Source organism: Rosa rugosa, chromosome 5 (genome assembly GCF_958449725.1).
Source record: "Rosa rugosa chromosome 5, drRosRugo1.1, whole genome shotgun sequence".
NCBI classification, from domain to species: domain Eukaryota; kingdom Viridiplantae; phylum Streptophyta; class Magnoliopsida; order Rosales; family Rosaceae; genus Rosa; species Rosa rugosa.
Genome location: NC_084824.1, coordinates 2886693 through 2914107, shown reverse-complemented (window position 1 = coordinate 2914107; position 27415 = coordinate 2886693). Strand labels below are relative to the sequence as shown.

Here is a 27415-nt window from a genome sequence, read left to right as displayed (position 1 = left end):
TGCCCGCCACAACCAAACCCTCCCCAAAACCCTATAATACAAATCTGCCCCAACTCGCCCCCACTCTCTCTCTCTCTCTCTCTCGCTCTCCAATAAATTCAAAGACCTCTCAAAGTTTTGGCTCCAAGAAAGGGAGGGAAACCCAGTCGAGGTTTTCAATCGAACCTCCCACAAAACTTTGAATTTCAGAGCTGCTAGGGTTTCCAACCCCACATCATGTCGCGGGAGGACGACGTCGTTATGCGCGATGTGACCAATGCGGGCCTGGTCGTCAGTGACCGAATCGGCAGAGAAGTCGCGTCCCAGCTCGATCTCGAAGAATCCCTAGAAGCTTCCCGATACGCTAGTCACCCTTATGCTACTCATCCCAGAGAGGTAGTCTACTTATCTGATGCGAATTTGAACCTAGGGTTTTGTGGATTGGGATTGTTTGTGCGAGATTAGGGGAATGTGTTTTCTCTTTGATTTGATGTGATATTGCTCGACTTGTTGTGTTAACAGTGTAAGTAGTATCATTGATTATAAGGATAAGTTTGAATTGGAGTATCGACATGAACAGGTTCTTGGATTATGATGAAAGCTCATGCATTTATTGAAGTTTTTTTTTTGGTGAAATTGGAGTGCAAATTGTCCAATCGGTCGAGCATGTGGTTGGCTTTTTACTGGACTAAACACATTGCCTTTTCATGTTCAATTTGCAGTGGCCACCTTTGGCGGAAGTGGTGGATACTTGGGAGTTGCCTCCAGTACTTATCGAAAGATATAATGCAGCTGGCGGGGAAGGAACTACATTATGTGGGATATTTCCTGAGATTCGCAGGGCGTGGGCATCAATAGATAATTCCTTGTTTCTGTGGCGTTTCGACAAGTGGTGAGTATATCTTAACACTTGAGAGGAGAATATTGCTTACCGAAAAAGGAGGTAGGCATTTTCCATTATTTGGTTTGGGAAAAAGGGGGGTTTGAAGTGGTGGGAGAGGGGCTCAAAGAAAATTTATCTGGAAGAATAGATTGAGAGTATGCCTTCACACATAAGAGAACTCCCATATCTTGATGTTCCTTTTACCATGAGTAACTGTTTTCATAGGGAACACAAATTCTGGTCAATGATCTTTCATGGAGTTCACCTTAAGACATGATATTTATCCTTTTTGTTTTGTTTAATACAGTTGCCTCGTTGTCTATTATATTCTATTTACTATATGAAGTTATTCTTGAAAAGTTTTCTCTAGATGTATGTAGTCTGAACTTGGATTCATTATTATCAATACTACCCAACATTGTACAGATATCCTTTCAATAAATATAGTAGATAGACATTGTATGTTGGAACGGTTCAAAATATGTTGCATCTTTTAGATGGCATGTATTCACATCACAGTACCATACACAAATGTAGGAAAACCATTTGATCATACAGAAACATGTGTCCATATACTATGATGATTATAGCTTTTGAACACTGCTTCATGGGTTTTATCTCTACACTGCCCATTACCTCTCTCTACCATTCTTTTATTGATCAGGGATGGACAATGTCCTGAATATAGCGGGGAGGATCAAGCTATTTGTGCTGTTGGTCTTGCTAAATCTAAACCTGGTGTTTTTGTTGAAGCTATTCAGTATCTTTTGATTTTGGCAACACCTGTTCAGGTACTAAGTGAATTATCCCATTCTTTTCCTTTTCGTTTTGCTATTTATGAATTTGGAAACATGCAAATTTAGATTAGTTTCAAGGTCTTCCTTTTATTTGTTTCAAGCATATAATTTATTTGTTCCTTTTCTTTGAAGTTTGTACTTTTATGTAATGTTCTCCACTTTTTATCAGTTAAGTCTTGTTGGAGTATGTTGCTCTGGAGGGGCTGATGGCACAGATCCATATGCGGAGGTCTCACTACAGCCATTGCCAGAGTATACTGTACCGTCTGATGGGATCACCATGACTTGTATCACATGTACAGAAAAGGGTCGTATTTTCCTGGCTGGGCGTGACGGCCACATCTATGAGTTACAGTATACAACTGGATCAGGCTGGCAATCAAGATGTCGGAAAGTTTGTCTGACTGCTGGTTTAGGAAGTATCATTTCAAGGTTAGTTCCTTTGTTTGTGATCTTAATGCCTCATTTCTATATTGATAGGCAAGCTTGTTTATTTTTCTTCCTTCAGTGTAATAATTGTGCTTGTGACTATCAAATTTTTACCTACATTTTGAATTTGATTATTCTTTTGAGATAATATTTAACATGAAGACGTATTCTTTATTTTCAGATGGGTAGTACCGAATGTTTTCAAGTTTGGAGCTGTTGATCCCATCATTGAAATGGTTTTTGATAATGAGAGACACATATTGTACGCAAGAACTGAAGAAATGAAACTTCAGGTTTTTATTCTGGGGCAAAATGCTGATGGGCCATTGAAAAAAGTGGCAGAAGAAAAAAATTTGATCAATCTGAGGGATGTTCATTATGGGGGCAGACAATCAACTGGACCTAGAGCTCCAAATCGAACGACAAAGTCATCTATAGTTTGCATATCACCATTGTCTACTCTTGAATCGAAGTCTCTACACCTTGTTGCTGTTTTATCAGATGGGAGAAGGATGTACCTTACCACTTCTCCATCTAGTGGGAATTTGGGTGGATTTAATACAGACCATGACAAACCTAGTTGTTTAAAAGTTGTGACAACCAGGCCTTCTCCTCCTTTAGGGCTTAGTGGTGGACTTGCCTTTGGAACAATGTCTCTTGCTGGTAGACCTCAGAATGATGATCTCTCGCTAAAGGTTGAGGCAGCACATTATTCTGCTGGAACTCTTGTTCTTTCTGATTCATCTCCGCCAACAATGTCGTCTCTTCTTATTGTAAACCGTGACTCAAGCACGCAATCAGCTGGGTCGAGTACTCTGGGGACAAGTTCAAGGAGTTCTCGGGCATTACGGGAGTCTGTATCTTCTTTTCCAGTTGAAGGGCGAATGCTTTTTGTTGCAGATATATTACCCTTGCCTGATACTGCAACTGCCATACTGTCTTTGTATTCAGCAATTGAATATGGTGGATATGAAAGCCTAGAGGAGTCATGTGAGAAGGTATCTGGAAAGCTTTGGGCCAGAGGCGATCTTTCAATCCAACATATATTACCAAGGAGGCGATTTGTTGTTTTCAGTACTATGGGCATGATGGAAATAGTTTTCAACAGGCCTGTAGACATTCTGAGGAGGTTGTTTGAGTCCAACTCACCCAGGTCAATCTTGGAAGAATTCTTCAATCGTTTTGGACCTGGTGAAGCAGCTGCCATGTGTTTAATGCTAGCAGCCAGGGTAGTTCATTCGGAAAATCTTATAAGCAATGTTGTTGCTCAGAAGGCAGCTGAAGCTTTCGAGGACCCAAGATTTGTTGGAATGCCACAACTTGAGGGAAACAGTGCATTATCTAACACTAGAACAGCTGCGGGGGGATTTAGCATGGGGCAGGTTGTTCAGGAGGCTGAGCCTGTGTTTTCAGGTGCACATGAAGGGCTTTGTTTATGCTCTGCAAGGTTGCTTTTTCCTGTCTGGGAACTTCCTGTGGTGATTGTAAAAGGCAGTTTAGGTTCTACAAGCGCTATGTCAGAAAATGCGTTAGTCATCTGCAGGCTCTCTGTTGAGGCTATGCAAGTGCTTGAAAACAAGATTCGTTCACTAGAGAAGTTTCTAAGGTCTAGAAGGAACCAAAGGAGGGGCCTTTATGGCTGTGTTGCTGGTTCAGGAGACTTGACTGGCTCTATTCTTTATGGAGCCAGTTCAGAATTCGGTGCCAGTGACCACATGGTTAGAAACTTATTTGGTGCCTACTCACGGACTACTGAGTCTAATGCTGGTGGCTCATCTAGTAAAAGGCAGAGACTACCATATAGTCCTGCCGAACTGGCAGCCATGGAGGTAGTTTTGGCTATTTCTGTAATGCAAAAGGTGTTTATACCTGTCTTTTTCATTTCTTTTAATAATATCAGTTTTTATTATTCTGTAGGTCAGGGCCATGGAATGCATTAGGCAGTTGCTACTTCGATCCAGTGAAGCCCTGTTTCTGCTCCAGCTTCTTTCACAGCACCATGTAACTCGCTTGGTTGAGAGCTTTGATGCTGATCTACGACAAGCATTAGTTCGAATGACATTCCATCAGTTAGTTTGCTCTGAGGAAGGAGACCATCTTGCTACAAGGCTCATATCTGCTCTAATGGAGGTAATGCAATTTTGGATTTAACATTGAGGAAACTTAATTGAAATTTTTTACACTAATTATCAAAACATTAGTTCTTTACCTCACTCATTTGTCAGCTTGGCTGGGTCTTATCAAGCATAGCTGTCTTGCATTGTGAAATGTTCTTAATTTTGATGTCATTCATTGCTCCAGTATTATACTGGTCCTGATGGCAGGGGTGCAGTAGATGATGTTAGTTCAAGGTTACGGGATGGTTGTCCAAGCTACTATAAGGAGTCTGATTACAAGTTTTTTCTAGCCGTGGAGTGTCTCGAGAGAGCTGCTGTACTTCCAGATCCTGTGGAGAAGGAGAATCTCGCAAGAAAAGCCTTTGATTACTTAAGTAAAGTTCCAGAATCTGCTGATTTACGAACTGTTTGCAAACGGTTTGAAGATTTAAGGTCAGTTGCTTAGGGATAAGTAAATCCTTTCTGATTGTCGTCTCTGGACTCTCTGCTTAGTTGGGTGATTACGTCTAAATCATTACCATGCATGAACTGCAGATTTTATGAAGCTGTGGTTTGCTTACCTTTACAAAAGGCACAGGCTCTTGACCCTGCGGGTGATGCTTTTAATGACCAAATTGATACAGCAGATCGAGAATATGCAGTTGCTCAACGTGTACAGTGTTATGAAATTATCATAAGTGCACTGCGTTCTCTGAAAGGTGACCCTTCACAGAGGGAGTTTGGTTCTCCTCTTAGGCGTGCTGCTGCACAGCCCGTCCTTGATCAGGTCTCTCGGAACAAGTATATATGCCAGATTGTTCAGCTTGGCATCCAATCTCCTGACAGATTATTTCATGAGTACTTGTACCGTGCTATGATTGATTTGGGACTTGAAAATGAGTTGTTGGAAAACGGAGGTCCTGATTTGGTACCTTTTTTACAAAGTGCTGCCCGTGAACATATACAAGAGGTAACATGTTATACTATGTATTGCAGGTCAGTTATTATAAATTTTAATTTCCCGATGCTCCTCTGTTTCAGAATTTTATCATAGATGTGTTTTGAGCAGAGAGAAGGTCTTTCAATTTTTCAAAAACAAGATTTTCCCTTAAATAATGTATTTCACCTGTGTTTTCCCCTTATTTTGGCCCCCTGGGGTTTCTCCCATATTGTAGGCTAGAGCTATTTCAGCAGTGACCTCCATGGCTTCTCCAATGGGACATTCTGTAACATCATCTAATCAAGCCAGATATTCTGAGCTTTTGGCACGGTACTATATCTTGAAGAGGCAGCATCTGCTTGCAGCTCACGTATTGTTACGACTGGCTGAGAGGCGATCCACTTCAGGGGATGTTCCTACTCTAGATGAAAGGTATTCTCTCCTTCAGTTTTGATTTGTTCTCGGTATTTGCTGAGGGTTTTTTTTTTTACTGTGACACTGTACCCTGGTGATATCTGATATCTTTCAAGATAGAATTTCTCCAAATAGCTAAATAGTTAGTCAGGTGTCTTGTGTTGGAGTTGCTTTGCGCTTGTGTTGGGTCCAATCACCAAGATTTTGGTCCAAGTGAACCCAGTATTTTACATTGTTCCTCCTAGTTTTCTTTGAATACCCATGATTTCACATTTGATTTTTCTGCAGCAACTTCTTTAGATTTATTTATTTATATATTTAGTATATTGATCACATGTAAAACCAATTCTTATGTGTTTGAAATCAGTATCTCACTTTGTACATTCTTGGGTTGGTCTGTCTCAGTGCTTTCTAAAATCTCTCATCTACACCAGAGATTGTCTGGACTAGTCCATCTCCCAAAATAAACCCAAACTATTCTAAACGGGATATAGTCCAAAACAAAATTTCTTGATTCTCTTAGCCTGTCAATGATGTTTTTTTTTGTCAATTACAGGTACAACTACTTGAAAAATGCAGTCATACAGGCAAAAAATGCTAGTAGTGATGGCCTGGTAGGTTCTGCACATGGTGCTTATGACAACGGGCTTTTAGACTTGTTGGAAGGAAAGCTTGCTGTTCTCCGTTTTCAGATAAAGATCAAACAGGAACTTGAGGCTTTAGTCTCCAGGGCAGAAGATTTGCCTGGTGCATCTGAGTCCCATGGAACTGACCCCAGTGGCACTTTAACAGCTGATTCCAATTTTGTAAATATTGCACGAGGAAAGGCGAAAGAGCTATCATTAGACTTGAAGGGTATAACTCAGCTATACAATGAGTATGCTGTTCCATTCGAACTTTGGGAGGTACTTACTTTCTCTTTCTCGCCTCCAGACTGTGGTTATTATTTAACATTGCTCCTTTCTTAGAATTTTATTCTACCGCATCATATATAACAATTATAAGGGAAATCTAGTTTTCATTAACTGGAATTCATTTTTCCTTTGTCGAATCAGATATGTCTAGAAATGCTATACTTTGCGAGCTATTCTGGTGATCCAGATAGTAGCATGGTAAGAGAAACTTGGGCTAGATTAATCGACCAATCTCTTTCAAGGGGTGGTGTTGCCGAAGCTTGTTCAGTATTGAAGAGATTTGGTGCTGACATTTATCCTGGAGATGGAGCTGGCTTACCCTTAGACACACTTTGTCTTCACCTTGAGAAAGCTGCACTGGTACATTTGAAAAACATCCCAACTATTTAGCTTATTTTAGAAAGAAAAAAAAAATTTGTGCTAAGAAGATTAATTGGTTAATTGGAGTATCACCCTTTTTTTGGTCCATAAAATGAGTATTACCTGATTTTCATTTTTTTTTTCTTTTCACATCTAATTTTAGGAAAGACAGGAATCAGGAGTTGAATCTGTTGGAGATGAAGATGTAGCAAGGGCTCTTCTTGCTGCTTGCAAGGGGGCAACCGAGCCTGTACTGAACACATACGATCAGTTATTAACGAGTGGTGCTATTTTACCCTCGCCCAACCTCAGGCTACGCCTTCTCCGATCAGTACTTGTGATACTTCGTGAGTGGGCAATGTCCTTGTTTGCCCAGAGAATGGGTACAAGTAATACTGGAGCCTCTTTAATATTAGGTGGAACATTTTCAGGGGAGCAGAGAGCAGTTGTTAACCAAGGGGTTCGAGATAAGATCTCTAGTGCAGCCAACAGGTGAGTTTATTTATTTGTTTTTTATTGCAACAAACACGTGTTGTTGTTTGCTCATTGTCAACTTAGTATTCATTTCTGTAGAGTATAATAGCTGCATTGCCTGTGGTTTTGCACTGAAGTTTGGAGTTTCATCACCTCTAACTTACTCTGTAACCCCGAATTCACAATAAGAAGTGCCTACAACAAGCAAGATATGTATGGTGATACAAAATGCATAGATATATTCTGTTGTATGGTTATAAAACTTATTTTGAGTCAAGAGAGACGCTTCTGACCCTGGACAACTTCAAATCTTGCCTTTTTCTCATCCCATTGATGAAATATAACCACATACAGTATTAAATGAAAAATGTATTCTGTATTTGTCCTTTCATTTGGTTCCATATGAATTGATCAAGTGCACATATTGATCCATTTGTATCCACTAAAATAACATCCAGGACTTTGTTTATCAAATGAGATATATACCTTCTCCTGAATTGGATCTCACAGTTTTTACTTCTTACACAGCTCCTGCCACAAAACAAATGCACAAAAATCAGTTTGGTTGATCTGTTGATATTATTTTGATCATGAGTTTCAATATACGTTTATATTCTGAGATTTTTTTTTTCTTTTTGTACTTGGAATTGCAGGTATATGACTGAGGTACGGAGGTTGGCTCTTCCACAGCATCTTACTGAACCTGTTTTTCAGGGGTTCCGAGAACTTGAAGAGTCGCTTTTAAGTCCCTTCCCTTTTGATCGTTATTGATTGTTTATTGTGTCATATATTGTGTTGTACGATATTTCTCTTGTTAGAAGCAGTAGTTGCTTGTACATTGAATGTGTCATGTGATCTTGTGCAAGAGACTTGTAGTAACTCGATTTCTTTGGAAAAGCATGAGCTAACAGTAAAGTTTTGTCTTCAATAAACCTACCTGTATGTCCATCATTCCATCAGTAACTGTAGGTTTTCAGGTTTTGTGGGCTATTCATGTCATTACATTACCGGCATGGTGTGACTGATTCCTTTGGCATTGTTCTGCAGGCCAACCCTTATTATATCAAAATTATTGCTTTGTAAATGATTTTGCTTATTCAGACCAAAAAAAAAAAAAAAGATTTTGCTTATCTCTGAATGAGAATATTTCCAATTGTGACAAACCGACCATTTCTTTGGTCAGCTCAGAAACCGACCTTATCCTATTAGTGAAGCATCAACTCTCATATCCCGTCTCATTGGAAATCTGCTTTCATAGAATATGGCGGATTAGATTGAACTATCACCAAACTAGTTGTGATAAAAAATTCTCATATTCTTTTTTCTTAAGATAATATAACTACAAACTAAAGTCTTGACTACGTCCTAAAGAAGGGTGTGGCACTGATCTTCTCATCTTGCAAGTGACACAATCTTTCAAATCTCCCCTCCTCACCAAAAAAATTACCAAAATTTAGTTGTAATCATAAATATAAAAAAAGGTCAGATATCATCCTCGATCCGAAACAACGATGGATTAAGTTCTTGCTTTAAAAAGATCAGATAAAAATTATGAAAATTTATTATTATAAAAAAAAAGAAAAAAAAAGTTGAATATCGTCGTAGATCCGAAATATCTACACATTAAGTTCTTGCTTTAGAAAGATAAGATTGATTGTTGTTGCTTAACAAGAATAAGATTGTATCAACTGATCAAGAAGGGAGAAGAAGAAGGGTAGTTTAAGTGGTGATTAAGCATAATTGGAGCTAATATTCATACTAAACTTGCCAAATGTAGACACTAAAAACAGGAGGGTATATCCGTCATTCTACCAACAACCGCTCTTCCAACCTCCGTTACTGTTAGCACCTTCCCGAAGTCGTTCACTACTCTAATAGTCAAAACTGGAGAAAAAGCACAGACCCAAAAAAAAAAAAAAAAATTTATTAAATAAAATAAAAATAAGAAAGGAGAAAAAGAAAACTGGAGAAAAAAATTTCAATTTGTGTTGAACATTTTCTCAGTTTCCGATTTCATTTCCCAGTCTCTGCAGATCTGATTCTCCTCCTCCGGTAGCCTTGAACTTTCCGGCGAAGAAACCCTAAGAGATATGTTCCGATTGGAGCAGGAGAAGATCCGAAAACGAATTTGATACTCCGAATCCGTTTTCCTCTCTCAACAATCGGCAGAATTCCGATTACGACGACTGAGGAGCAGGAGTTGGTGTGATTGCTCCACATGGCCGACGCGCTTACTGTGATTCCGGCCGGCGTGCTCCGGAACCTGGCGGACAAGCTCTATGAGAAGCGCAAGAATGCCGCTCTCGAGGTTCTGCTTCTTCTTCTTGCTTCTGTGCATTTTAGGGTTTCGCGACTAGATCCTGAGTTGAATCGTTTCAATTTGCTGTGTTTATGTTTGTGTATAGGTTGAGGGAATCGTGAAGCAGCTCACGACGGCTGGGGATCATGACAAGATTACGGCCGTGATCAATTTGCTCACTACGGAATTCACTTATTCACCGCAGGCGAATCACCGGAAGGTATTGATATGAATGCTTTGCAGTGGTTTTCGTTTAGTTTGGTGTACTATTTGTAGCTTCAATTTGTTTGTGTATCTTTTTGTTGTGGTTTTGTGTAGGGAGGGTTGATAGGTTTAGCTGCTGCAACAGTTGGGTTGACCAGCGAAGCTGCTCAGCATCTTGAGGTAATCCTCGAGTACAAATTGATTGTTTTCTTTATTTTTCCTCAAAACGATGGATGTTTAAGATGTCGAAGCATAGGCATGAATCTTTGATATGTGAACATTATGCTTCAAATTAGTTGAGGTACTTGTGTGCAAAACTATTGCTAAGGTAGTATGTTGGCTGTAACTAAGATGTTTTGTTTTGCTAATAAAATTTAGTGATTGAGGAGAATATGCGGTAATCTGTCACTATGGATGAGTACAACATTGCCCGTTTATTCCGTAATACTGTAATCGTGTGTGGTGCTAGTCAAGACTGGTCTAACAACATGTCATAGTTATTATTGTTCTACAGTTTGTTTTCTGAATTCACAGTATCTGGTGTCATACTGACATAGGTGAGTTGAAGTTAGCTTCTTGGGCATCTCCAGGAACTAGTAACAGATACAGAACTCAGGTTGTTTGGTTCTTTTGTACAAAATTAGTTGCATGTAGGCGAGAAGGTTTAGGGTTAGATATATGTGAAGGTTTTACACTGAGTGACAGATCACAGATGGCTGCCTGGTTGCCATCATCAACAGTCAAAAAGTTGCTTTTAAGTTCTTGGGGTCAGCAAGCAGTTGACGATATGCATAATGGGAAGTAGTTTTCACTCTTCCTGTAATCTGCCATTTATAATGAGAATGATATCTAGTCTCAGTTCATAGAAGGTTTACTGAGAACACTAGTTATGTGGTTATGAATTGAGTAATTTCATTGGTAAGTACACTGAGATAACTAGACTTATCTTTCCAAACTGGAATTTCTGTTAAGTCGGTCAGTCTGATAAATTGTTGGGGCCTGAGGAGCTATTCGGTTGAGAATTAAAAAGACCTTTGGGTAAACATATTGGTAACTTGCGATTTAACTGATGTGGATAACTAGACATATCTTTCTGAACTGAAGTCCTAGTGAGGAGTGCGTGTCGGAAAATAGTTAGGCTGGTCAGCTTATGTTGAAGATGTTCAGAGTTATATAGTGCTTCATGTAGATCTTAGATTATATCTAAGAGTTATATCATATTACCAAGTTAGAAGTTCTTACACTTTAACGCTTAATGAAGTTAGAGATCTCAAAAATTCTCTTTAGGCATTCCTTGATTAGTTGACTTCCATCATCTGTCTTGAGCTGCTCATTTTGTAGTTTGCATTCATGCACATAAACCTGAAAGCAGGAGCTTGTAGGCAAAAGCATAATGCCATATTTTGGTTCCTTTCCATATTAAAAAATTGCAAGTTTGTTCTATTAGCATGCATCTGTAACTCAATGCTAAATTATTCTTTATTGGTATTGAATATTTATTTGCTTCTCATGTACCTGTCAGCAAATTGTGCCTCCTGTGCTTAATTCCTTTTCTGACCAAGATAGCAGAGTTCGTTATTATGCTTGTGAAGCACTATACAACATTGCAAAGGTGAGAGAGGATTAGCTGGCTGATGTACTGATTTAATATGGTGTCCCTGACCTTGACTTGATATCATTTTTTTTTTTCAATGGTGCTCAGGTTGTACGAGGAGATTTTATCATATTCTTTAATCAGATTTTTGATGCCTTGTGCAAGCTTTCAGCAGACTCAGATGCTAATGTACAAAGTGCTGCTCATCTTTTAGATCGGCTTGTAAAGGTATGGAAACATTTAAAACTCCACCATTCTCATCTATCCACCCAAAAAAAATTAAAAAATTAAGTGTCCACCTTTGAAGAAGATCAGCCTTTTCCACTTGTTGATCTTCAACGTATGCATTTATATGTTCTATACATAATTTTTTTTATATACTGAAGCAGGATATTGTTACTGAAAGTGACCAATTCAGGTGCGTAATATTCCCAATCTTGTTCAGATTTGTATTCTGTTGTATTCTCAAGACAGTAATCAACGTTTACAATATGCTCTTATTTTTTTTTGTTTCCCCTTCCTCAGCATTGAAGAATTTATACCATTACTGAGGGAGCGCATGAATGTTCTAAATCCCTATGTCCGCCAGTTTTTGGTAGGATGGATCACTGTTCTAGACAGCGTTCCAGATATTGATATGCTGGGTTTCCTTCCTGATTTTCTTGATGGTATGTTTTTTATAATGTGAAAGAAAAATATGCTTCTTTCATATTTATCCTCTTCCTAGTTGAATATGAACTCACAGTTTGCTGTGAAATATCAGGTTTGTTTAATATGTTAAGTGATTCAAGCCATGAGATAAGACAACAGGCTGATTCAGCTCTTTCAGAGTTTCTCCAAGAGATCAAGAACTCCCCAGTAAGACTTTTAACTGTTACTGCCCCAATTCTGTAATGATGTTTGTCGTACGTGTTTCACTAGTTGCTTTGAAAGAATTTGTGCCACTCATTTTCCCATTTTTCTTGTGTATGTGTGTTTGTCTCTGTTTCCTCTTTCTCTCGCTTATCTCAATATATATGAATTCTGTCAGTCGGTCAGTGAGACCAATTATTCTTGTCTCACAGTAATAGAGATTTGTTTTCCATTTCCAGTATGTAGCTTTGCAAGGTAGGAGCACGTGTGCATTTATATTGGATGTATATGGAATTATATATTTTAGGGTGTCACTTTATATGTTTTGACTTTTGAATAAATAATGAGGTGCTTGATGCTGCATCACTTATGCCTTGTTATCTCAATTATTTAATATAAAAACAATATGTTTTGTTCATTTGTAATTTTCTGACTCGAGCAGTGCTACTCTTGAAGTCTGTAGATTATGGTCGCATGGCTGAAATACTGGTGCAGAGGGCTGCTTCTCCGGATGAATTTACTCGGTTAACAGCTATCACATGGGTAAGTAAAAGAAAATGGAGAAGTACTTGTGGCCTATTCATTGTATCATTTGCCTAGGGATTTTATAGTTGATGTTCTCTATATGGAGACAAATCATTGCTCTATGTACCGTAGTAATTATATTTGAATAGTCTTATTTATGTGCTTCTTGGGTGTGCAGATAAATGAGTTTGTAAAACTTGGTGGGGACCAGCTTGTTCCCTATTATGCTGATATATTGGGAGCAATTTTGCCCTGCATATCTGATAAAGAAGAGAAAATCAGAGTGGTAGGTCTATTAGCCTCCTTCATTTCCTTTTTTTTTTTTTCTTTTTTTTTTTCCTACTTGTTGGGGGCGGGGATGTTCATTTGATCTTGCTGCTTATTGTGTTTTCTTTCACTGAATTCTTTTCCCCTCACGTAAGGTTGCTCGCGAAACCAACGAAGAGCTCCGTGCCATTAAGGCTGATCCAGCTGAAGGGTTTGATGTTGGAGCAATCCTCTCTATTGCAAGGAGGTAAGTTTTTATAACCAACACAAGCTAGGGTGATATGCTACTAAAATATTACCCTAGACTTTACCTTTTTATATAGTCTGCTAGTTGCCATTTATAAGTTATGTTTTATGATCAGGCAACTATCTAGTGAATGGGAGGCTACTAGAATTGAAGCATTGCACTGGATTTCCAACCTTCTAAACAGACATCGTACTGAGGTAATTTGGAACTTGTTTGGATGGTTGGATGGAATTATTTTTCAGGGAGGTACCAATTGAACTATACTTTTGACTCCCTAAAAGAAGTTTGTATTGAATGAATGTATGCTTCCTCGTTTTCTCTTTCATTTTAATTTTGGAGATGGCATGCCTGGTTATGCTTGTATGTGTATAGTATTATGTTAAATAGGACTGGTCAATTGCTTGACATTTTGAAACCACGTTATTTCAAGGTACTTGGTTCTATGAATGTTTATTTAACTTCTAACTCTAGTGACAAATGGAGCAGATCACCTTTCATTTTGCTTTATTAAACAGGGACTAACAGTGGACGGGCTATGAATATATATATTTATATATACACACGCACTTTTTTATTACTGCATAAAATTTAGATACAGAAGCAATATATAATATGGTCAATGATAAGCCTCTAGATTAATTGGTCTTTTGATAGTTCTTGGGCCATTGCTCGTCTTATTTTTCTTTTTGGGTAAATTCTAATTATATTTTAATTTTATGTGAAACAGGTGTTGACTTATCTGAATGACATATTTGACACCCTTTTGGAGGCACTTTCAGATCCTTCTGATAAGGTACTATCTATGGGCTTGTATGTAAAAATGTAGCTTATTAACATGTTGAACCGCATTCATGTGGGTATCTAATATTGCAAGTCTGATGTCCAGGTGGTTCTCCTGGTTCTAGAGGTTCATGCATGCATAGCGAAAGATCCACAACACTTCCGCCAGCTTGTTGTCTTTCTTGTTCATAATTTCCGTGTAGATAATTCTCTTCTGGAGAAGTGAGTCTCTCTCTCTCTCTCTCTCTCTCTCTCTCTCTCTCTCCAACCGTAGCTGTTATGTGGGTGACTTTTCTTGATTTGACTCTGCTCTTTTTTCTTTTTCCCCAAGGCGTGGTGCTTTGATAATTCGCCGACTCTGTGTGCTTTTAGATGCTGAAAGGGTCTACCGAGAACTGTCTACTATACTAGAAGGAGAGTCAGACCTGGATTTTGCATCTATTATGGTTCAGGTAGGTTGTTATTTATTGGACAACAAAAAGCAATATGCATCAGTGACCCATTTCACTATTTGTTTCGGGCATGTGTTTTTTTTTTTTTTTCTTTTGATGAAGTTTTTTCATCTTATCGCCTACTAGTAAACTATTTGCTATGGCAAAGGCTAGTAAATTATTTGCTATGGCAAAGGCTTTGAACATGACCAATTTTTATAATTCTTTTTACACTTTCGTGCAGCAGTTCATTTCTGTTAGATTTACTAATTTATTCATGTGTTCCATTTTTCTGTTCAGGCTTTGAACTTGATTTTACTTACATCCTCCGAGTTGTCTGACCTACGAGATCTTTTGAAACAATCACTTGTGAGTCCATCAGGGAAGGACTTATTTGTTTCTTTATATGCTTCATGGTGTCACTCACCCATGGCAATTATAAGCCTCTGCTTGTTATCTCAGGTAATGTTGTAATGCTCTCTCGCCCACGGTTACTACTTTCATTTAAAAATCTATGTTTTGCACGCATGTGATCTCTTTCCTTGATGTATTCTTTTGGTTTCTTTTGACAGACATATCAGCATGCAAGTACTGTGATTCAGTCTCTGGTGGAGGAAGATATTAATGTCAAATTTTTAGTCCAGCTGGATAAATTGATTCGGTTACTGGAAACTCCAATCTTTGCGTATCTTAGATTACAGGTGTGGAATTCAAGTCTACTATTAAGTCCTAGTGGAATCCCTTGCAATTATTCCGTGCTTTTAGTCTAAAGCTGTATTTGGAATTTGTGTGTTTGATTGGATTTATGTGTTGTGGCTGATATTGTTGGTTTATAGTCAAGTAGTGGACCTCTCCAGTTGTTATGAACTGGAGTTTAAGGTGAAAGAATGAGACCTCTCCAGAATAGGATTCAATTTGAATGCTTCTAACAAAGTCTTATTAGGGTTTACGACCGTATGCATAGCAATTTTCTCATTTGGCAAAAAAAAAAAAGGACGATCTTTCTTTTGCAATGGCTATTAGTTATGTACAGCATGTGTCATTTGATGTTGTCTGCAATTGCTTTCTCCTAATGTAATATATAACTGGGGTGCCTGAGCTGTCTTCTGGTTCTTGCAGCTTCTGGAACCTGGAAGGCATATGTGGCTGTTAAAAGCCTTGTATGGTCTTCTGATGTTACTTCCCCAGGTACATACTAAGCTGCACTTTCCTCTGTTTTTCTTTACAACTGCAACGATGATTTGGGATTCAATCTGAAGATGTGAATGTGGCTTTCTTAGTTGAGAGAATATGACAGAGTTGATTTTTGATTTTTGCTTCCTTTACTATTAAAGATTAATCGTTGAGATCAAAACTTAAAAAGTGAACTTGAAAATTCTTTCAAACTGTAGCTCGTTACATTTTTACTTTTGCTATTGGTTCAATATGATTGATTTTTTGTTATGAGTTAAAGTTTTTCATTCTGTACTTGATTGCAGCAAAGTGCCGCCTTTAAAATTCTACGGACTCGTTTAAAAACTGTACCTTCGTACTCATTTAGTGGTGAGCAACCGAGGCGAACTTCTTCGGGGAATTCCTATCAGATTCTACAACACATGTCAAGTGGATCACAGGTCACTGAGGATGGTGACATAAACCAGGATAATAAGTCTTCCCATCATGGAATTAACTTCACTGCAGGACTACAGCAGTTTGAGCAAATGCAGCAGCAGCATCGCCAGCATGCGAAAGTTCAGGCACAATCAGGCATTAATTCCACATCTTCCCCAATGCAACAGGTTTGTTGAGTTTTATACAGAAAGAATATCATCACTGCATTGGTTTAGTAGTGTTTTCCATGCTTGTGCATTTGGTAGATATCTATGTGGGAGCTGTATTTGCAGAATGGTTGCTGTGCCTGCTGCAAAGATTTTTGCATTGTTTTTTGTATTATTACCTTCACTTTTATGTATATATATCCTGTCATAGCTTCATTTCTTGATGTTTGATTTCCACTCATACTGTGCCTTTAAAGCTGGCATAACTGTAGTTTGAATTTCATTGCTGCTTATCATATATGTAGGATGTGCAAAGACCTGAAGAACTCATCCAATCTTCATCAGACGTGAATAGGCCTCCTTCTAGATCTAGGAGGGGCCCAGGGCAGTTACAATTATAATGTTGCTGCTTCTGGACCCTGGCGGAGGCAGATATGTCTCATCTCAGCAAGTGTAGGAGTTGTGGATGGGATCTGGTATAGTTTGTAAAATTGTATATCGTAGTAGATTGTTGTTAAATTCATGGAGGTTTGGATGGTGGAAATTGGGTTTGAATTAAGATCAGCTCAGTTGATGCGAGCTATTCTTTTTGACTTTTGTAAGCTGATGTGCCCATGTGGTTCTGTTATTTTTTATTGAAAACCATGTGGGGGGTTAGAAGGGGAGAATTGCAGTTAGATCCAGTTTGTTTTATTCATATCCGTTACATCAATCGTATAAGGTAAGTCGAGCTGCTCATTGTTATGTACACCTCGGTTTTGAAATTAAAGAAAAGTTGGATGTGTAGTTATATTTTCACTATACACTGCGTCATGTGCACTTGTATCTATTCATTCGTTTACTGCTAATGATCAAGAAATACTTATATATTGGCCAGAGCACGATTCAGTTTGTGTTCGTGTTTGTTTTCTTCTTCCCCTTGTTTTTGCTTCTATGAGATATATTTAGCCATATCTCAGGTGAAATTACTGTTTGTGCTCACTCAGATTAGAAAAGGGGAATTGTGATTTTTGTTCAATATTTTCAATTTCACAATTCTACGGTTCACTCATTTCTTTTCTTTCAACTCAAAAATGTCCTATAAAAGAGGAAAGGTAACTCCGACAAGGTCTCCCGAAAACTCCAGCCGATGAGTGGCCCCTGGGCTGCGCTTACTGAGTTACTGTGATTTATATTGATAACAAGAACTTGTTATAATTAGTCCGTACGTCCATGGGCTACTCCAATTAACCGCTCCCTATTTAAGCATATGAGGAGTTCCCATTCAAGTCCCGCATAAAATTCAAATTCCCAAGACCAAATTGAGCAAACTTAATTACACAACTATAGGCAGCATCGGAGTTCTTATAAGCAAGACTAAAAAGATTCACAACATTAGACTTGCTTTGGATAAGATCTTTAACCATAGACAAGCCAACAATATGAACAGAATAATCATAAGATCACTACCAGAGAAATTAGCTTAAACATAGCTGTCGATCAACGATTTCCTCATTTCATCCACAATGGCGCTAGGTTGGGCCTCTCTCAACTTGAAAACATTTTCAATAACCGAGACTTCTGTGGCTGTGGTGTCTGAGCCACAGAACGCTGTCCAGTCATTCACTGTCATGCCAGCAGCTATCACTTCACTACCACGGTTTACTGTACCAGCTACAAGAGGAACCTGAAGAAGTGTTGAAAGTTCATCCAAGTCTTCCACGGATGTATGCGGATGAACCTGCACCATGTAATTTTCAAATGCGTTAAGAGTGGCACCAAAACAAGAGATCAATCGGTTATATAACTAAATATTTCACTAAATATCCTCAGAAAATGCCGCCATGGAGACATGTTCTTACCAAGCCACCTTTGTTGGAGATAGCACAGTAACTGCCCACAAGAATATTACCAGCAATTGTCTGCCTAAAGACTTCCAGTCCAAGAACATCTGCAATCATCTCCTCAGTTTCCTGAGTGAGCAGATAATACATAAACAAATGAACAAATGCAGAAGCAATCTTACACTTTATTTATATTTCAAAGACTAATGCCATCTGCTAAATGGAAAAGGGCAAAAACAATAGAGTGCCTTATGATGAAGTGATGAACAAGCAGCTTTTGTTTATTTATCAAGATAGTCTGTTGGTGTGTTTATGGATGTACTAAATCAAACAAGAACCTAACTGTTCTTGCAACAAGCACAAGAAACACTGTTCTCAGTCCCCACTGAAAACAATCAACCCAAAATACAACCTTAGAGAACTTATGTCAGTTTACCACCCCTGCATCTCCAAACACAGAATTGGTTCTGAAATCAAGTTATAGAGTATGATGTTTGTCATGCTATGTAGGAATGATTACTTCGCCTACTCGATTTCTCTTTGATTCCTTAGAGAAGTGCCTAATGCCTCTCCTCATGAAATCATATTACCACAAAAGAAGAAATTCTATTGCAAATACAAAGTGATAAGGTGGTAGGAGTATGATGCGCTCCCAATTGCCTAATATTACAGAGAAACATAGTAGCCTTACTTGTGGCAAAGAGCTCAATGGATCAAGCAAAAGTAAACACTAATCAGGAGCACGTAATAAACAAACAGAGGAGAGGAAGAATTACCCTGTCAAGATCAGTATGTGTAAGAGCAACATGATCATTGCACGCAATACAGTTGCCAAGTGCAGATAGCTTCTCGTCGACTCGCTGAACAACAACTTGATCAGGCAAGCTGTTCCTCAAGTGCTGCAGCTCTTCAATTTCAAAAACAACAACAACAACAGAAACCCCAAGAAGTCACAGAAACCACAAAGACTAGCATACAAAATCGGAGCATAGAAACGTATATATTACCTTGATCAGTGGTGGTGTGAGGCAAAAGCAGCCCATTTTTGTTCCCTGAAAATCGAAATTTCAATTACTTGTAATGAAAGAAAATCAAAAAGATCAGACCACAACAGATTCAACTGAAACTTGAGGTCAGTACCAGCACAGAGACGACCAATGATGCGACTGCCTCCGATGGAGGTTTTGACGACAGGGATGACGTCAGCCAGCTCCGCCTCAAATGTGCTGTAAAAGCTCTCGGAGCCTCCGATCGAGACCAAACAGTAAGCGTTCGTCAGCTTCGAGAACACCCCAACCTCGCACGAGTTCTCGAATTTAAGTCCTTCACACGCAATTAGGGCTTCCATTAACATTCAATACATGTATATGTATATACATAGAACCAGAATATTTGGAGAGAAAGACTTACTGGTAGCCATGGTTAGACGCAGAGTCAACGGCGACTGATCGGAACTTCAATTGCAGTCGGGATCGCAAGGATCGACGGATTGCAGAAGGAAACAAGATTCCTGGTTCGTAATGGAGGAAGGTGCTCTGGAGTGGGGGTTCACTGGGTTGTATCAATCGTTAGATTGACGGAACGGTCGTGATTTAGTTTTAGATTTTGAATATTGAAACAGTTTAACCTTTTTTTGTTTTATCTGAAGTGAACCACCTCAATTACGTTTGCGAGTTAGTAACACACATACTCAGTATTTAGACCGAAGTATACGAGAAGCAAAGTCAAAAGCTTCTTAAACCTACCGGTCACAAACTGATGTAAGTAACACTAGCCATGAAAATTCCATGATATGTTAAGCCGTTTCATGAAAATTTCATGATATGTTACCAAACCAGGTGATCTGAACCAATTTCTCCATTAGAAAGGTAAGAATGCCATGAAAATTTATGATGATCGTCACCAGTAGTTGGAGAAACACAATAAGAGAGAGGCTCTCGGCATTGTAACTTTCTATTTTTTACCACATTCAGTTAATAAATCTATGACTACAACTTTTAAGCAGAGCTATCACTATAATACTTACACTAACATACAGAGATCTACGATCAATCGTCACAAACGTGTACAAGTACATGAACACAAACTATTACTTTCGACATATAAACAAGACGCTGAGGTATAGCGTTTACAGAGCATAGATTTTCTCAAGGTCGGAGTTGTATTCATCGTCGAGATCTGAGATATTTGCAGAGTAGGACCAGGAGAACGACTTGCTTCCACTCGCCCTTCTGATGTTTCTCTGAGAGTCACGCCGGAAAGACCCAAAGTGTTGTCGGAAAACAAAGTAGCACATGCTTGCAAGAGTGCCAATGAGGATTGGTGCTCCCACAGCTGTTATTGTAACGGCCATCCATGAACTACCTTTTCCAACAATCACGAAAGCTATCGACAGAAAAGCTCCGCAAGTGCATGCACAAGCAACCCACATTAGTTTGTTGACCACTGACACAACTTGCTGCTGAGCCCTTGTGTCCCAAGCCACCAAAGTGATCTGAACCACAACGACCGCCAGAGAAATGAAGAGAGCTGTGGCATTCAATAGGTAGAACACTTGGAAACCAACTTCATCGGCTATTTTAGCCTTCCCTGTTTCGAAATATTGGCCAGGCAAGTTAAATATGGCCAAGAAGGCTATCGAAGCAAAAAGAACAGCAACGACTGTGATAGAATTGGTAGTGTTCTGGACAGCTTCTCTATGAAGTTTCTTTAGTTCTTTGGCAATACCAGAAACTCTTCGCCGAGTTGTTTCATTTTGTATCAACTGTGAGTGCACCTCATGCTTAATATCACTCACAGTTCTCTTGAGTAACATTGCTTCATCAACTTGGCCAACATGTCTTGCATACTTGCCACCAACTTCCGCCAGTGCTTCTATAATTTCTGATCGAGGACCTCCATATTGTAGTTTATCTGCCAAATCCATGGCAGTTTCGTAATGATTATTGATTGCATTGACATCAGTATCCTTGAAACTCAACAGAAGGCTCACTATCTGAAAGAAAGAGAATAAAACATCAAGAAGAAGACACACAACGAAGCAATTATTTCACTCCCATCAACGCATTGAACTATTAATATTGCAACATAAAAGATACCTCTGGACGGCATTTCCTTGTCGCCATATGCAAAGCGGTATTGCCTTTCTTGTCACGTTCGTTAAGTATAGAGTGATCAGCAAGTAATATGTCCTCTACAATTGAAGTGCAGTCACCTTTTACAGCCATATGGAGTGCAGTTTGACCCTTTTTATCCTTTATACACACTATTTCAGGATCTCTATCAATAAGCGCTTCCCCAATCTTGAGGTACCCATACCTTGCAGCTGTATGTAATGCAGTTTTACCATTTTTCCTCACAATCCTCATTGAGCTGATGTCCACATCCAAGATGGTGTTGACTACATCCAAATGCTCCTGAATAGCAGCTGAATAAAGAGGGCTAGTGTTTGACGAGTCACACACTTTACACAGCTCAGGCCATTTTGCCAGCAGCGCCTTCACAATACCTGAAAAATAACAGTCAATACCATATTTTCAATGAATTATATAAAAGCAAGTAAGAATTTTTTTTTTCTTTTTTCTTTTTTCATCGCCATGGTTATTGTAGTAAACATGTAGCACAAAAAATACAGAACTGGATGCCACATGTTGTAAATTCCTAATATAGAAAACCTTGACAGTTGGTTATGAAGCATTAGCTTCAGTATATGAAAAGCGGATCAAAACAAAATAGACCTTCACGCTTTATAGGCCTGATACTCTGGATGACAAATACCATAGAGAAAAGCACATGAATCCTATCATCTACTTAAAAACATGTCGAAAATGACAACCATAGTTCTTTTCGCTCTTCAGTTTGCAATATCCAACTCCTTTATGAAAACAAACCAAGATTTAAATATTCTTCCCCAAAATAGAAAGCAAAAAAAAAATCTCAACACAGAGTTGGAAATATCCTTTCACAATTAACACAGAACAAAACCTCAGCTATAAATGACCACACAAGCATCTAGTCAATCTAATTCCAAATTTCCAATCATCTAATTGAGGAAAAAAAATCACCATGAATCATTGTAACAGTGCATAAAAAATCAAACTTGACCCAAACAAAAAAATCCGATTTCACAAAACCAATCCAACCCAATCAATAATCAGAACCCATAAAAATCATAGTGATAGAAATAGATATCAATACCCAAATGGCCTTTCTTAGCAGCAACATGAAAAGCATTCATATCAAGCTTGCTCCTGATCTTGGCAACCTCCACATCACAGAACTTGAGCAAGTAGGCAAACACCTCCTCCAGATTATTATTGTCTGCGGCCACGTACAGCGCCGTCTCGCCTGCGTCGTTCTTCATCGCCATCAGATCAGCCACGGCGGACGACGACGGCTCGCCGTCCTTGGCGAGCTTCTCCACCAGCTGCGTCACCGACTCGAGGTCGCCGGATCGAACGGCGGAGAAGAAGGACTGGTGGGTCAAGAACCGCACCGACTTGGAGTCCATTATGAGTTGAAAAGACTCACTCTTTTCGACCTGGTTTCATCAAAGACTTGAGAAAATGAGGTGATGAAGATCAGAAGATGATGATGATCAAGTAGTGGTGGAGTTTCTGTGAATAAGAAAGAAAATGATAAGCGTGTTATTGAGGGTGTTGCCTTGTTTGGAGGGTTTTGATTGATCACTGGGTGTAGAGTGGGGTCTTTTTGAATTTTGATGGAGGCCATCATGTGAGGAGTTGACTGGTGAGAATTATCTGAGATTCCTCTCATTTTGGAGTCAAATCTAGGGGGTAATTGATCCACGAGGTAAAACATTGTTGGTAAAATTAGTGTTACGTTTTACGGGCCGGGGGCGACCTTTTTTGGGACCGGAAATATGGTTTCCGACCGATCGTCTGATTAATTTGATCTCTTTCAATAAATGTGTATCTGTAAGAACTAATTAAGTAGATTTGGGTAGACCACCAGAAGTAAGAACAAGAGCCAACGTCCCAGTAACTGCTATTGGAGGTTCGGTTTCTAGCCCTAGAGATAAGGGCAAAGGAAAGCCTTAGGCTTTCTTGGTCTCTTGCCTACCACTTGAAATTGGGTCTTCTATTACTTTCTTCTTTGTTTACTCTAGTTGTACACCAATTGAGGTCTCTAGGCGACTAGGTTTACTTTTCAAAGAGGGGTTAGTAGTGAGGACTTGATTTCTTGTTGTTTAGGCTCAATAAGTGAGCACATGTGTTAACAGTGAATGTGCTTATCTTTTGCTTGGCGGCTTGTGTCATCTAAACATCTGATGTACGTGTCTTCTGGCCTTAAGTAATGAAGTTATCATTTTCTCAAAAAAAAAAAAATTAAGTAGATTTGCGATGAATCGAGTTAAGTAGATTTGTGATGAGTTACTCGTTGCTTTTCATGCCCTTTGCAAGTGGAGCTGAATGTTTGGTCCAACGTGAAAAAGTTTGTTGGAATTATATCCAGGAAATCTAAACCTTGCAATACAACAAATAATTTTTTTTGTTTTATTGCCAATTGAGCAATAGAATTGGAGCCAAATGGCTCACAGTTCGGCTCGCTTAAGCACTTGAAAAGGATCCACTTGAAAAACATGATTTTTCTATATGATGTAGTGCCCTCAAATTGACTTGTGAAATCACAATGATTACTAGACTATTGCTTTTGTCTACTTCTTTTTTGTCATTACTTCTTTTCTAACTTTAAATACTTCTTAAAAAAGGTAACTCTATTCTTTTGACTGCATTTTGCAAATTGCAATGAACCCAACGGGATATAATTTACTGTAGATACAATTAATTTACTTTTTATTATATTACAAAAGAATTTACAATACGGATTAAGACACGTCACCAAGGAATTAATCGAACACGGGTTATTCCTATTTCGAGTATAAATCCCAATCCGAGAAGGAAATACTGACAATTCCCACTCCCACAGGGAACGGGTAAGTATTTCCTAGCCGCTCAGGGACTGAAACAATTCTATAAGTCCAGCTCTTCATTCCCAATTCGATCATACTTCCTCCTACATTTCTCGTAGCCTTTCCACTTCTCTTAATCTCTTCCTCCATATCCTTCTCCTCTGCCTGAAAATCCATTCCCCTATTCCGAAACCAATCACGATGAGTCGCAGCCGGTACTTCACCAGAAGAGAGCTGGAGCTCAACTCCCCAACTCGCCGGGACGGCATCACCGTCGGCAAAGAGTCAAAACTCCGATCCCTGTACTGCTCCCATATTCAACAGATCGGTCAGAAATTGAGACTGCCTCACCTGACCATAGCCACCGCAATAATGCTGTGCCACCGCTTCTACGCCCGTCAGTCTCACGCCAAGAACTGCTGGCACACAGTGGCCTCTTCATGTATCCTTCTAGCTAGCAAAGTCCAAGACACGCCTCGATCCCTCAGCGACGTCGTTTCCGCTGTTCATTGCCGCGAGATCCAGGACCGGATCACGAGCCTGATGATGAAGTACAAGATCAATCCTCACGACATGAGAGAAAGAGACGAGTTTTGCGGAAAGAGAGTCAAGATTTTGAGGAGGGAGAAGAAAGAACTGATCCTAGCGGCGGAGATGATAGTGCTAAAGACGATCGGGTTCGATCTTGATGTTGAGCTTCCCTACCAGGCTCTCGTTGCAGCGCTGAAGAGGTTGACTACTGATGATAAAATCACCGGCCTGCTTACTGAGGTGGCGTGGAGTCTTGTGGAGGAGTGGCTCAAGACATCACTATGCTTGCAGTACAAGCCAAAGTACATTGCGGTTGGGTCAGTCGTGGTGGCTGCTAGGGTTCTGAATGTGAAGTTACCCGCGGGTGAGAAGTGGCTCGAGGAGCTCGGTGTTTTGCCGGAGCGGTTGGATGAGGTCATTCGCTGGATGCAGAGTAAGCTCTGCAAAGTGAAGACAAGGGAGGTCATAAGTTTTGTGAGCTTTTATGAGATTACTACCCGGCCATTAGAAAAGGGCTAATGATTTTTTATAGCAGTGGGAAATTTCCGTTGTAAACTTGATATCAGTGGGCCAATGGCCTAAACATCAAATCCCCGAAAGGAGGGTGTGAAAAACGAAACGTTATATAATATTAGGTCTGTGTATATAAATTTGAGATCAAACATTACTTTGATTAGCATCGTTTCTTATGCTGAATATGTTTTGATTCTTGACCAAAATATTTGTTGTCATCGTATAACTCGAATTTGGGGACGACGAGTTTAGTGATCTTATATCATGTTTATGATCATCTATACTAAGAATCACGCAATTAAAAACCTAAATATTGCAAAACAATGTATAGAATCAAGTTCGACTCGCTCTATCTATTGGCAATTGGGTTTAAATTAGATATTGCTTTTCTAAAGATGAAGCCATGTGACTCATATCATAATGTTGCTCTTTTTGGTGTTGGCTCACGTTTCTTTGCATTGTTTGGTCTTTGAATTTTCGCCCCATTCAATTTTACCTTAATAACATAACGGATTACACATTATACATCTCCAAACTACTCATCTTTATATATATATATATATATATATATATATATATATATATATATTTGATAAATCCAAATAAGATAATCATGAACTAATCCTAATTCGAAATGAATTCCTACCCCTTTAAGGACTAAAAAAAAAAATCCTCGCAAGATAACAAAACGAGATAAACATGGACTAGTCCTGACTCCTGATTCAAGACAGAATTCCCAACTCCTCAAGGAGTAAGATCAACCCTAACAAACCAACCCCATTTCTGCTTTTTCAAATTATTGAAGGTGGTTTTTCTTGTTCTACCTACTGGAAACCTGGAAAAAAAAAAAAAAAAACTACCCGTTTTTACAGTTTCACCTGACCCAAAACTACCCAAATACTTGTAACCAGAAAGCGGTAAAGTTTGTTGACTGGGCGACACGTGGAAAGCATAATCACCGTTTGGTTGTTGAGGGTGTCATATAGTTGGTGTGTGTGGGGTGTACTGTAACTACAGAAATCCGATTCACGCAAAATCCCTGCCTCTCTTTCCAGAGAGAGGAGAGAGAGATTCAGTTGGATTCTGTTTTCCGAGTTAGTTAGTTATTATTGCTCCTCCCAATAAAAATTAAATTCTCCATTTCCCATTTCCCATTTCCCAAATCCCAACCAAACTCTCTCTCTCTCTCTCTTTTTTATCTTTACTGATCCAATCACAAAAATCCCAATTTCAAATCCACCCCCAAATTCTCCAGAGACTATGGGTTTCAAATCCCTCTTCTCCCGGAAGAAGAAATCCACTCCCTCCAGCGCCGGCGCCGCTCAGCCGGCGGTGATGCGGTCACCGTCGTTCAACACGCGGGCGCAGATCGCCGAGCTGGAGCAGGTCTTCAAGAAATTCGACGTCAACGGCGACGGCAAGATCTCGTCGTCGGAGCTCGGCGCGATCATGGGCAGCCTGGGCCACCCGGCGACGGAGGACGAGCTCCGGTCCATGATCCTCGAGGTCGACGCCGACGGCGACGGCTTCATCGACTTCAAGGAGTTCGTGGCGCTCAACACCAACGGGATCGACTCCGCCGAGGCGTTGCAGAATCTCAAGGACGCCTTCTCCGTCTACGACATCGACGGCAACGGCTCGATCTCCGCGGAGGAGCTCTTCGAGGTGCTGAGGAGCTTGGGGGACGAGTGCTCGATCGGCGAGTGCCGGAAAATGATCAGCGGCGTCGATGCCGACGGCGACGGTATGATCAATTTTGAGGAGTTTAAAGAGATGATGATGATGGGGTCGCGTTATGAGAATAATGCTCAACCCCAACCTCAACCTCAACCTCAACCTGTTGGTAATTGAAACCGAAAAAAAATCAGAGATTGATTCAGTTTTTTAATCCAATTTGAGCCAAAAATCAGCAATCAAAGAATTCAGATTTTTGAGTCATTGTTCATCTCTGTCGATCATTGTTTAGAAGAATTTAGACTACGCTTTCTTCATTTGGTAGTTTTTTTTTTTTTTTTCCTCTGGGTATGCATGATTTGATGATCATCATATTAACATTTCCATCTTTGTATAATGATTCCGATCTAATTGGCATTCAAAGTTCAGCACTCTGTAATTTTTTACTTTGATTACATACATTATCACATTATGGCATTTAGAACCGATAAAATTCCACACGAACATAGTGGCATTAGTGTGCTGTAATTTTCTAATTTTGTTAAACAATGCATTTAGACTCGACAAAATTACACATGAAATGACACGGAAAAAAAAAAAAAAAAAAGCGAAACTTTTGAGTAACCAATGGTGAAAACAGTGGATTGTGAAAAAAGGAAGGCAATACTAACCAAAAAAGGAAGCTATTTGAGTCTGGTTG

At 39.4% G+C, this 27415-nt stretch overlaps 6 protein-coding genes across 7 annotated transcripts; 4 read left to right on the top strand and 2 right to left on the bottom strand.

The window, feature by feature from the left end:
- LOC133708754 (nuclear pore complex protein NUP155) lies at positions 1-8249 on the top strand. Its single transcript, XM_062134275.1, has 13 exons — positions 1-375; positions 702-871; positions 1527-1653; positions 1829-2091; positions 2270-3917; positions 4006-4218; positions 4390-4637; positions 4740-5154; positions 5360-5556; positions 6095-6443; positions 6594-6812; positions 6976-7304; positions 7940-8249. The coding sequence occupies exons 1-13, from the start codon at positions 217-219 to the stop codon at positions 8055-8057; spliced, it is 4455 nt and encodes a 1484-aa protein (XP_061990259.1). The 5' UTR covers positions 1-216; the 3' UTR covers positions 8058-8249.
- Positions 8250-9208: 959 nt separating this feature from the next.
- LOC133709420 (protein VAC14 homolog) lies at positions 9209-17043 on the top strand. 2 transcript variants are annotated; one of them, XM_062135151.1, is made up of 20 exons: positions 9209-9594; positions 9692-9805; positions 9904-9969; positions 11312-11401; positions 11492-11611; positions 11770-11801; positions 11909-12051; positions 12147-12241; positions 12692-12778; positions 12939-13046; positions 13183-13274; positions 13390-13471; positions 14002-14067; positions 14161-14276; positions 14386-14506; positions 14786-14947; positions 15058-15186; positions 15605-15673; positions 15964-16263; positions 16548-17043. In XM_062135151.1, exons 1-20 carry the CDS (start codon positions 9505-9507, stop codon positions 16641-16643), a joined length of 2178 nt encoding a protein of 725 aa, XP_061991135.1. In that variant the 5' UTR covers positions 9209-9504; the 3' UTR covers positions 16644-17043. The 2 variants fall into 2 exon arrangements, with proteins under 2 accessions (XP_061991135.1, XP_061991137.1); XM_062135153.1 differs by having other exon boundaries at positions 9210-9594; positions 11773-11801.
- A 456-nt stretch (positions 17044-17499) lies between these two features.
- On the bottom strand, positions 17500-19636 carry LOC133709821 (eukaryotic translation initiation factor 6-2). Its single transcript, XM_062135715.1, has 6 exons — positions 19476-19636; positions 19206-19388; positions 19073-19117; positions 18842-18972; positions 18084-18194; positions 17500-17962 (listed from the first exon to the last, which is right to left on the bottom strand). Exons 1-6 carry the CDS (start codon positions 19483-19485, stop codon positions 17705-17707), a joined length of 738 nt encoding a protein of 245 aa, XP_061991699.1. The 5' UTR covers positions 19486-19636; the 3' UTR covers positions 17500-17704.
- Positions 19637-20002: 366 nt separating this feature from the next.
- On the bottom strand, positions 20003-22744 carry LOC133710235 (ankyrin repeat-containing protein At2g01680). The gene is made up of 3 exons (XM_062136251.1): positions 22263-22744; positions 21164-21573; positions 20003-21060 (listed from the first exon to the last, which is right to left on the bottom strand). Exons 1-3 carry the CDS (start codon positions 22573-22575, stop codon positions 20194-20196), a joined length of 1590 nt encoding a protein of 529 aa, XP_061992235.1. The 5' UTR covers positions 22576-22744; the 3' UTR covers positions 20003-20193.
- A 1454-nt stretch (positions 22745-24198) lies between these two features.
- LOC133709171 (cyclin-T1-4-like) lies at positions 24199-25047 on the top strand. Its single transcript, XM_062134825.1, has one exon. It carries the CDS (start codon positions 24199-24201, stop codon positions 25045-25047), a length of 849 nt encoding a protein of 282 aa, XP_061990809.1.
- Positions 25048-26060: 1013 nt separating this feature from the next.
- Positions 26061-27206, top strand: LOC133710768 (probable calcium-binding protein CML25). Its single transcript, XM_062136901.1, has one exon. It carries the CDS (start codon positions 26302-26304, stop codon positions 26890-26892), a length of 591 nt encoding a protein of 196 aa, XP_061992885.1. The 5' UTR covers positions 26061-26301; the 3' UTR covers positions 26893-27206.
- Positions 27207-27415: the final 209 nt, after the last annotated feature.

What these genes read in the sequence shown, in the direction of transcription:
- LOC133709420 (XM_062135151.1), top strand. Translation starts at nt 9,505, where the DNA reads ATGGCCGACGCGCTTACTGTGATTCCGGCCGGCGTGCTCCGGAACCTG. An exon ending in TTTTAGATCGGCTTGTAAAG is followed by an intron (nt 11,612 to 11,769) that starts GTATGGAAACAT and finishes TATATACTGAAG; the next exon opens with CAGGATATTGTTACTGAAAG. An exon ending in AAGAGATCAAGAACTCCCCA is followed by an intron (nt 12,242 to 12,691) that starts GTAAGACTTTTA and finishes CTACTCTTGAAG; the next exon opens with TCTGTAGATTATGGTCGCAT.
- LOC133710235 (XM_062136251.1), bottom strand. Translation starts at nt 22,575, where the DNA reads ATGGACTCCAAGTCGGTGCGGTTCTTGACCCACCAGTCCTTCTTCTCC. An exon ending in TGCTAAGAAAGGCCATTTGG is followed by an intron (nt 21,574 to 22,262) that starts GTATTGATATCT and finishes GTTATTTTTCAG; the next exon opens with GTATTGTGAAGGCGCTGCTG. An exon ending in CAAGGAAATGCCGTCCAGAG is followed by an intron (nt 21,061 to 21,163) that starts GTATCTTTTATG and finishes TCTTTCTTTCAG; the next exon opens with ATAGTGAGCCTTCTGTTGAG.
- LOC133710768 (XM_062136901.1), top strand. Translation starts at nt 26,302, where the DNA reads ATGGGTTTCAAATCCCTCTTCTCCCGGAAGAAGAAATCCACTCCCTCC.
- LOC133709171 (XM_062134825.1), top strand. Translation starts at nt 24,199, where the DNA reads ATGAGTCGCAGCCGGTACTTCACCAGAAGAGAGCTGGAGCTCAACTCC.
- LOC133708754 (XM_062134275.1), top strand. Translation starts at nt 217, where the DNA reads ATGTCGCGGGAGGACGACGTCGTTATGCGCGATGTGACCAATGCGGGC. An exon ending in CTGTGGCGTTTCGACAAGTG is followed by an intron (nt 872 to 1,526) that starts GTGAGTATATCT and finishes TTTATTGATCAG; the next exon opens with GGATGGACAATGTCCTGAAT. An exon ending in TCATATCTGCTCTAATGGAG is followed by an intron (nt 4,219 to 4,389) that starts GTAATGCAATTT and finishes TCATTGCTCCAG; the next exon opens with TATTATACTGGTCCTGATGG.
- LOC133709821 (XM_062135715.1), bottom strand. An exon ending in CATTGGTCGTCTCTGTGCTG is followed by an intron (nt 19,118 to 19,205) that starts GTACTGACCTCA and finishes TTCGATTTTCAG; the next exon opens with GGAACAAAAATGGGCTGCTT. An exon ending in CACATACTGATCTTGACAGG is followed by an intron (nt 18,195 to 18,841) that starts GTAATTCTTCCT and finishes CTGCTCACTCAG; the next exon opens with GAAACTGAGGAGATGATTGC.